The 10,000-nt window shown below is 43.9% G+C and overlaps 2 protein-coding genes across 4 annotated transcripts in view; both read right to left on the bottom strand.

Moving 5' to 3' along the window:
* Nucleotides 1–835, bottom strand: part of LOC143110308 (low density lipoprotein receptor adapter protein 1-B) — a 50,591-nt gene extending 49,756 nt beyond the window's left edge. The window contains exon 1 of the mRNA XM_076273193.1: nucleotides 751–835. Within this exon, the coding sequence (XP_076129308.1) occupies nucleotides 751–835 (85 nt within the window). The remainder of the gene's footprint in view (nucleotides 1–750) is intronic.
* An 838-nt stretch (nucleotides 836–1,673) lies between these two features.
* Nucleotides 1,674–10,000, bottom strand: part of LOC143110031 (E3 ubiquitin-protein ligase RNF19B) — a 24,390-nt gene continuing 16,063 nt past the window's right edge. For 2 of the 3 annotated variants that reach the window (XM_076272858.1, XM_076272859.1), the window contains exons 8-10: nucleotides 7,005–7,136; nucleotides 4,446–4,746; nucleotides 1,674–4,024 (exon numbers count right to left, since the gene is read on the bottom strand). In XM_076272858.1, the coding sequence (XP_076128973.1) occupies nucleotides 3,829–4,024; nucleotides 4,446–4,746; nucleotides 7,005–7,136 (629 nt within the window). In that variant the 3' untranslated portion in view covers nucleotides 1,674–3,828. The remainder of the gene's footprint in view (nucleotides 4,025–4,445; nucleotides 4,747–7,004; nucleotides 7,137–10,000) is intronic. The other variant, XM_076272860.1, reaches the window with a different exon arrangement.

Raw genomic sequence — 10,000 nt, 5'->3', positions numbered from 1 at the left:
ATAAGAAGTCGTGCCCTGACAGCAGCGCTCCCATCAGGACAGCAGTCATTACACTGCCTGAAAAGTGCATAAATGTTTAATGCTCTTCCTTCTCCTTTTGTCCCCAAATGTCAGAAAAATCTGTTTGTCTACATGAATAATGTAGTTCTTTAAAAACCTTAAAGACAACACGATTACTGTAATGTCAAATTCGTAAAATATCTATATGGTATTACATCCCTCTGCCTGTTGTATTATCCCTTTGTTTGAAGAAGAAAACTGTAACAAAATAAATAGCAAAAAAAACGGTTTATTTGTAACGGCAAATAATCTACATTGCAGGTAAAGTGAGATAAATTGGATGTGACAGGATGTGAGAACTGAATGAGCACACGCTGAGCAACCAGTTCAGCGGGCATCAGTGAGTGAGAGGCGTGAGGTGTGAACCAGAACTGATCTGCATTAGGACCCGTAAAGAATCAGGATGTGTGGAGAAAATGAAAGGTGCAGCACATAACGAATTCATTAATGGCATCTCCATTAACAAATTATCAATTAGCTTACTTTAACTTACAAATGATACAGAATATACATGCTACATGATGAACTCTCCAATACTTTCGTTTTCACCAACTTGCGGTGATAAAGCATCCTGAGATTGCATACTGCACCTAGACAACTGCCCTCTTGTCCAATGAATTAAACCGGGTGGTCAGAGAACAATTCTGTCGTGCTGACGTTAACATTCCCTGTAAGAACAGCAGCACTTACTTTCATGTTTGGAAGTGCCCCATGTGTGTCGCGGGACTCCCGGACTCTTGATTATAGCTCTCCCGGCAGATTTTAGTGCATCCATGCTGAAAGGTGTCCTGATGTCAGGTGCAGGCTCCCACTGTGTAGCGGAAAAACGGTGGAGTACTACGCGCTGGGCGTTACTGTGATACGCTGAGCTACAACCTACCTATAGAGCTGAATTCTCTGCCGTCCCCGGAATGGTACAAATACAATGATGCGCCGCACACGGGGATTTAACCCATTCGCGTCTATTAGGGCTAACCCGTGGGCGAGCTACGGGAGGGAGGTGTGCGCATTCAACCGCCACACCCACATCCGCTGTGCGGTGATTGCAATTTGAATTGGAGGAGGGGATAAGTTCCCTATTTCAAATGCCTTTGTTATGAAAATATGAATGCCTAATTATTGTGGTCTAGATCCAGGGCTTTGCTCAACTGTCTTTAGACTTGTGCAAGCTTATGTTAGGCTTTGCTTTTTTGCTAATAAAGTGCATTTGTGGGGCAAATACAAAGAAAGAAAGACAGAAAGATACAGGTAGATAGATAGTTTGACTGATTGTTTGATAGATCTGTTGATAGATGAGACAATCTGTTGAATCTTAAAAAAACACTGTTGATAGCCTAATCAGTGATGAATGGCCAAATAAAGTTTGACCATGAGAGAGAACAAAAAAAGTGGAATCTCTTTATAGGATCCCTGAAGCCATCACAAATACGCAGATATCCTTGGTAAATTTTCAATTTCCGGAAGAAAGGAAGCCAATTTATTCTGCTCTCTTCTGGCGCCCTCTGTAGGTCTTTACCAATTACTACACTAAAATCTTACATAAAATCCCGTGTCTAAATCCAACATGGGTTTTGTAATAACTTGGTAAAATAAGACACAAACCATAGCACAAATAGACAGCCATTCTGTTTATAATAAAACATACTGTGATGTAGCCTATAGATGGTACTAGAATAAAGAATAAAATGTAGGCTAGCATAAGACAACAACACAGACTGTAGTGTTTCATCTTCCATGGTGGAATCTTTATTTAAGCATCAGCTTGTGTCTACCCTCTCCCCCGCCCTTCCAGTGCCACCCTTGTAGACCAGTAAAGATGTCTCCTAGGAACCTGCTGATCTTGTTTTTTTTTAAAGTCTGTTTTCTCCTCTACCATGTGTGGACTTCCTATAGCTGAGAGTGGTACGATAGCTGCAGCAGCTGGCATGCTGAAGTTTTGGTGTCTGGCCCGTGGACCTTTGGTGCCCAGATCTGAGAGGAAGCGGGGGGTGGGGGGGTACAGCCATGTTTGATCCCCTCTCCTCGCTGGTGACGTCACTATTGCTCTACAGCAAGGCCGGCTGATTGTAAGCATGGAGATGTCAAACTGTGCCGCAGGATAGTCCGGTTTATTACAATTGCTGTCTTCATGTGAAAGGAAATGATGAAACAAAAAAAAAGTTCAGGCCCCATCATCCATCAATTTAGTCATACATTTACACATGTTCCGATTGGTTGACTATTTGTAAATGTGAAAATGCATACGTCCTGCTACAGCCCTGGTCCAGGGGTCTTGGACCTTCTTAAGCCCTTCAGCTCTTATGGAAAACCATTGAATTGTATGGAGAACCCTTGCAGATAACTTTACAGCAAAATGTCAGTGAAGAACCTTCGCTAACAGAAGTGCAAAAAAGGGGTTAGTTGGAAAAGGTTCTAGACGGAGCTGTTATTTTATATTAAGGAACTAGTTAAACCTGTTCTCCATCTGAGAATGGCAACTATAGGGTATGTTTCTCAGCCGGCATTCGCAGACACCCTTCTCCCCTCACATCAGTTGAGCTTGTAAGTGAGCCGAGGGGGAGCCGAATGGACCATGGCAGAGCAGTTTAGTGGGCCAGTGCTAAATGATGTCATTACAGTGAGAGTTCAATCATTAAATCATTAGGTGTTCTGGTTTTCACAGGCCTCAGACTGCTCAAGAAGAAACTCTTAGGAACTAGACTTTTTGGGAGGACAACAAAAAAGGTTCTTTGGCTCATTCCCAAATAAAAGAACCATATTAAGTTCTGCTTAGACCCACCAAGGTCATTATGTTTATGATGATGATCGGCAAAGAACCTCATTAATTGGTTCTTCAGACAACCTTTTCAATTCTGTAAATAGAGGCTAATCAGAACTGATAACATGTAAGCGGGTTCCTCTAGTGGCACACACTGAAGACAGTTCCATTTTGCAGCAGACAAAGTGACTTTTTTTTAATGAGGGCTACACTAAATCTGGAGAGACCCATTCTGGGGCCAGTACGTCTTCACTGTCGCAGTGGGAAGTGGGACACTGAGGCCGGAGGCCATTACGTAAGAATGTCTTGCATAATTGAAGAGCGCACCCCATGAGAGACACCATATGGGAAACCCCCATTACAAACCCTGTGTCTTGGTAGCCTGTAGTGCCTGTAGTGTGTGGCCAAGGATAACTTCTGCTTCTCTCACCACTCCGCCAGGGTAGGGGTACGGCTACTGCACTGTGTCCCATTTTGGCTACACACGCCCTTGCAGAGGAAATCATGCTCCTAAACTATTGGAAATGTCTCAGGAGAGGAGTTAGTCTGATGGTGCAAGGGATAAATCAGTATGGCGTCAAACTCCTAGAACACAGCTAAAAGGAATGTTAAAAACAAATAAATAATAAAAATAGAACCGCATCCGAAGAGGCAAATCTTTCATTAAATCACATTTTAAAATTAAAAAAAAGAAGAGGACAGAAAACTTAGGGCTAAAGCACCCATCAAACTAGCTGACAAACATGCTCTCTGTCGTTAAGATATGAGTCTGTTGTTTTTCCGCTTGTTTTTCTCTGTAATCCTCCTTATGGCATTGACAGCTGCCTCGTTTTTTTCTGTTCCATATCTTCAAGTCATTTCTCTCACTCTCTCTCACTCTCTTTCTCTCTCTCTCTCTCTCTCTCTCTCTCGTGTCTCTTATTGTCACCCATTCCGCTTCCAGGCACAGAAAGAGTCAAGTGGCTGGAAGAAGCAGTGGGCGTGGTCAGCCTGGGATGGGACAGCGGGGATCAGACGCTGTCCGTCTCGGATGTGGGCGGGACGTCTCGTTCCCCGGCCAGTTGGGAGGCACACAGCGGCTCTTGGGATTGGTGGAGGGACTCGATGGACAGGCTCCGGCTGGAGAGCACGCTGCTGAGGCTGGATTGCCTAGCGCCGCGGGGCTGTGCCTCGATCTCCACCCGCACCTCGATATTGGTCCCCTCCCTGTGGTCACACGACAACAAAGGCCAAGAGATGAGATGAGGAAGACACACACACACAGGCACACAGCCATCACACTAATACTGTCTTCTTCTAAATTACAAACATTTTGACAAAATGACAAAGTGCATATGCATACCTTTACACAAGTGCAACCATTTGATTCTATTAATTTCTCAATCCTGGTGAAACACTGTAGCTATTTGAACCCTTTAAGAATAGTTTATGTCCCTGTCGGACACAATGTAGTAGTATGGTATGTTTTAAAATAATAAAGTAAAGTAGAAATAGAATGAAATCTCCCTGCCTCTCCCACTCACTTCCTGCCACTTTTCACTGTCCTGTTCAGGTAAACGTAGAAAGGCAAAAAAGGAGGGGGAAGTGTAAAGTGTAAGTGAGTGTAAAGTGTAAGTGAGTGTTTTACCTCAAGGCAAACGTCTGGCTGCTACTGAAAGCACACTCTGCTTCCGGCTCCGACTGCTCGTCCTCATCCTCCTCCTCGTCCTCCACTCGTTCCACGGCCACAACACAGTCGCCCGGCAAGGAGTCGTTGGGGGAATCGGGGCACGGCGTGAGAACGGCGCTGGTGCCAGGCAAGGCTACGCCGGCGACCTCCATGGCAACACTCTCCACGGCGACGCTGACTTCCTGTAAGCTGGCGTCACTGAGCGCCGGGTTGGGCTGACCAGTCCAGTGGTCACTGACTACATGAGAAAATAGAAGATCTTCAAGAGAAGTTGAAACCTCATCAGATTGGGCCACGCTGATAGCTAAGCAAATGCCACACAATAATGTCATGGTCTGATCCAAGATGGCGGCCGACTCTGACGCGGTACTGTTCCGGGTGAGGCCCAGTTCCGCACCAGAGATAGCTATAATCTGGGATATTTCTACTGTAACCCCCTCCCACATCCACACACACACACACACACACACACACACATATATATATATATATATACATGCACACACAGACGCGCACCCCCCCACACACACACACACGAACACAAACACACACATAGATCAATTGCCATCACTTTTCATTCATTAATACTTCTCTATGATGTTCAGTGCTCTGTCTTGACACCATTGAAATTGATATGCTGTGCATACTGTGTGGAATTAGATGATGTATTGTGTTTTAACAAAGGTGCCACACTTTATAACTACAAGGCCTGCTGTCTCCCCTGCCCATGCATAATGCATTATGGGTGTGGATATCTAATAGGGGGATTACAGCATGCACCAAAATAAATAAATGTTATTATATCAAATCAAGTGCCTTGGGCCTTGGTCAGGCCTAGGTCTGTACAGGTCAGATTATCTCTGTTCCTGAGGTCAACAGAGAAAAGAAGACTAGCAAAGGTTTATTCAAGGTCTGTTGTGTGTCATAAAAACCTGAATGGCTGACAGCCGAGCTATACTGGGTGTGCAATTGAAGTGTTCCATTCACACGGCTTAAAATAGTTTTAGAAGACTGGTCTTATTTTTTTCTCTGATTGTAGACGCTGCTATAAGATCTGGTGTAGCCAGTTCTATTCATTATAGTGGAAGCTAATTGTTGCAGCATACGCTGCACAAACGGAACGCTTCAGTTACGTGATCTCAGAATACCTATTGAGTGTAAACACATTATTCTATGTACAAAAGTACAGTATATGTTTTATGCAGGGATGTAGTGGAGGCTAAACGCAAGTAAACACAGTTTATCCACCTCTGAAATATCAGAAATAGAGTTTATCCACCTCTCAAAAGAGTTTATTCACCAATTGCAGCTTTTAACATTAAAAAAATCACACTGTTTTATCCACAATACACAATATGTACACTCGTCAACACTCTAGGAATAATTTAATACCATTGGTATTGTTAAACATTGGACAATAACCTCCACTATCATCAAACATGTTCTGAATGGCTTTTTAAAAATCCGATACCGCATGGCAGTACCTCCACCTTACCGTGATCTTACAGAATTCATAGTTCACCCACCTCTTATTTTACCACTACACCTCTGGTTTTATGTATGCATGCTTGATTTCTTTACTCAATACTCTGCTGAAGTTCTGTTAAGGCAATCTTCTCAAACTATTTCTTCATTTTATTTCTGGTACATGAGACTTCTGGCTGTCAGTTTTGTGGCTACAGTTATTTCATGTTTCTGTAGCCAAACTGCTTTCTGTTCAACTTTCTGCTGATGTTTTTTCCAGTGAATTCCCTCCAACCTCAGCCACACTGAGAACAATGTGTCTATATACTCTCTGCCAAAATCAAATTTACTTGTTCCACACTCTAAATTACAAGAATAATCGGATAATTGCATGGTATTACATTATGACCTCTTGTGGAGTCAAGCAACAGCATCCTCAGTGAGTTGAGTGAGCGACTTGCGTTTCAGTCTATGTGTTTTAGTATTTGCAATTCTGGACTAAAAACAGTGTGAAGAGGATCTCAAAACGGTGAAGAAAGAGCGCTGGCATTTGGCATTCAGGTTTATTTCATACATGTGAGGTCATTTGAGACTAATCCTATGTATGAGTCCTGTCTTACTAGCAGATTAAGGGCCCTAATTTAATCTAATTAAATTTCATGATCCAGCTTTATGCCCCCTCTTGCCCACTGCCCACGGTCCCCTGGTGAGCGTCTGCTATGTCGGCCCTCCATCACTCCAGCAACTAAATCAGCTTGTCTGACCATTATTGCATAGCATACAGAGGTCAACCATCATGAGGAAAACAAGCCATTCTTCATAACAGGCTGGCTTTTTTTCCCGACACATAATATTGCTATTTTCATGATTTGGTCCCTTTTTGCAATTTCATGCATGTTTAGAAGCTTTGTGAAGATCTGAACTGAAGCACTGAAATTGAATTATTTTCATTTAACTTGAATGAATTTGTGATCTTTATTCTAAAATTCCACTATTTCTGTGTTGATTGAACTGTATTTTTGTTCCTGTTTTGAAATGTACAGAAAGACTTACAGTTGGCTAAGTCCTCCAGCTGAATTTTATGCGCCTCGGGCCGTTCGCTTTGCGGTCTGCACCAACCGTTTCGACAGAGCGACATCGGCACCACGCCGTAGACATACGTCAGCATCAGCGGAACTCCCACACCTGGACACAAAAGGGCAAAGGTCGCAGAATGAGCCGAAGAGACATAACATCAGTCACACACTGCAACCAAAGGCAAATGCCAACCACTCAAACAAGAGACAGTTTATGTCAGGGGTGTCAAACTCATATTAGGCAATGGGTCAGATTTGTTGGAATGAGACCCCGTGAGGGGCCATCATTGTCATGGTCATTGTCATGGTCATTATCATTTTCTGCATGGGTGTCAGAGTGTTATTTGATGATATCACTTATGGGCAAACAAGTACAAATAATGCACTGCTGTCATATACTGCTCTTTCTCTCTTGAAATGCCCTACTTCCATGTTTTTTTTTCCGCTTCTTCCTTCCTGAGGATGTAGTGCTACACTAGGTTTAATCAAGCCATCATATCATAGAGATATTACTAAAAAAACACGTTGAATATCTTTCTTTCTAATTTTCTCTTCCTACCCAAAACATCTGGGGGGCCGTATGAAACCTGCTGGCGCACCTGATCTGGCCCCCAGGCCTTATGTTTGACACCCCTGGTTTATGTAGTAATGTACATCATCAGTGACACAAACAGCATTGATTCTTAAGAGATGACAGAATCACACACAGACTGGCACAGGGGCTGTTAAAAGGTGCAATAAATCTGTCAGTGGCAGCAATAGTGTTATATAAATAAACTTGAATTGAACTTGAGTTGAATAGAACATTGTGCTCTATGTACAGGGGGATAATAAACAATCACAAACGCACAAGTGTGGACCAGCAAAGTGGCCCTTTAAGAGTGGGACACCTGTCAGTGACACCTAGAGCATTGTTCATAGACAGAGCAAAGTCAGGTAGCAAAACCCAAAGCACCTAAACCAGGGGTGTCAAACATAAGGCCCGGGGGCCAGATCATGTTTTGGGTAGGAAGAGAAAATTAAAGAAAAAAAAGATATTCAAATCCAGTTGTCTTCAACAATGTATAATAAGCAATATCTCTATGATATGATAGATTGATTAAACCATCCTTAAAAAGGAAAAAGGAAAAAAAAACTGACATGGAAGTAGGGTATTTTAAGAGGAAAACAGCGGTATATGACAGCAGTACATGATTTGTACTAGTTTGCTCATAAGTGGGTATAGTAAAGAAGTATATCATCGAACAACACTCTGATACCCATGTAGAGAAATTATAATGACCACGACAATGACAGCCCCCGTGAGGTCTTATTCCAACAAGTCTGCAATAACAATTCCAACACTGCCTGATATGAGTTTGACACCCCTGACCTAAACACAACAGTCTAAAGGGACAAATCTGCCACAAGAGACACACAAGACATGCCTCACACACAAAGCACTGTGTGGATGGCACAGACTGACACAGAGGCTATTTAAGGGGGCTGCTCTGCTCTGCAGCTGAGACGCTCTCTAGGAAACAGGCGTCTGAGAGAGAGGAGAGCGATTGCTTGACAGGACACAAGGTGGCATCACAGCAAACCAACACAGCCGGAGGGAGGGAGAGAGGGAGAGAGAGAGACAGACGGAGAGAGAGAGAGAGAGACAGAGAGAGGGGGGAGAAAGAGGTAAAGAGAGAAAAGCAGACTGGATCGACAGGCTTGAGGAAAACCATGCAGGAAGATGGAGAGAGACAGACAGAGAGATAGAGGGGAGGGGTGGAAACACAGAAAGAGGTTGAGAGATATAGAAAGAGGGATGTTTAGTGTAGTTTGGTTTTGCAGACAGACATTGCCAATCAAGGTAAAAATATAACCACTAAGTTAAAGTAAAAAGTAAAAATATACATAAAAAAAATGAAAACAAATCCAGATAGTCATAGAAGTACCGGTAGTCAAAAACAAAACAAAAAAACTACCATGGAGATTCACAAAAAAGGTGGCTAACTATAGCTGGATATATAGTGAGAAAGAGAGAGGTGGAGAGACGTGGTGAGATGGAGAGAGGTGGGTTGGGACATAAGACACACACACACACACACACACACACACACACACACACACACACCAAAAGCTCAGCCCTGTGATTCACTGCACAGGGCAGTGCAGTGACGGGTTAGATGACACTGGACTAGATGGAACAACACAGGACGGAACCGAATGTGGCGGAACAGAGCGGCTTTGTTGGGACGGAGCGCAGGGGAACGCGGGGTCGTTGCTCTGGCCCCAGGCAGAGATGGGGGAGTAGGGGGTGGCAAGAGGGTTGGGGGGGCAGAAGGGGTGAGTGTGGAACAGACAGGGCTATTCAGCAGGCCAGCCTCTCAGGGAGACTGGACAGGGGGTGGGAGGGCAGGGTGGTTTATGTTCCAGAGTGTGTGTGTGTGTGTGTGTGTGTGTGTGTGTGTGTGTGTGTGTGTGTGTTTGTGTGTGTGTGCGTGTGTGTGTGTGTGTGAGAGAAAGAGTGTGTGTGTGTGTGTGTGAGAGAGGGGGGGGGTGAATGTGTGTGCTTACTGTGCCCACACTATGCATATCACTCAGTGTGTGAGTGTGTGCTTGCGTGTCTATATATGTTTGTGTCTGTGTGCTTGCTTGTGTGTGTATATGCTTGTGTCTGTGTGCTTGTGTGTGTGTGTGTGTGTGTGTGTGTGTGTGTGTGTGTGTGTGTGTCTGCGCTCTCTGCGCCCCCACTATGCTTCTCACTATTCGCCATGGACATTGCTGTGACACTTTAGTGGCAGCCTGCACTGTGATGTCTCTTTTAGTACTCTGCCTTCATATCTCACTCATTCTTTCTCCATTCGCTCTTCTCTCTCTCTCTCTCTCTCTCTCTCTCTCTCTCTCTATCTCTCTCTCTCTCTCTCTGGCCACGTCTACACGGAAACGACAGGCATATTTTTTCTCACTGTTTTCACAACTTTAACGACACCAGTGAAA

This window comes from Alosa pseudoharengus, unplaced genomic scaffold, assembly GCF_046254945.1.
Source record: "Alosa pseudoharengus isolate Yale_2024_CS ecotype anadromous, Long Island Sound unplaced genomic scaffold, YU_APseudo_1.1 YU_APseudo_1.1_scf_7, whole genome shotgun sequence".
NCBI lineage: Eukaryota > Metazoa > Chordata > Actinopteri > Clupeiformes > Clupeidae > Alosa > Alosa pseudoharengus.
The sequence above is the reverse complement of the archived record's forward strand: the minus strand, read 5'-3'. Positions and strand labels throughout refer to the sequence as shown.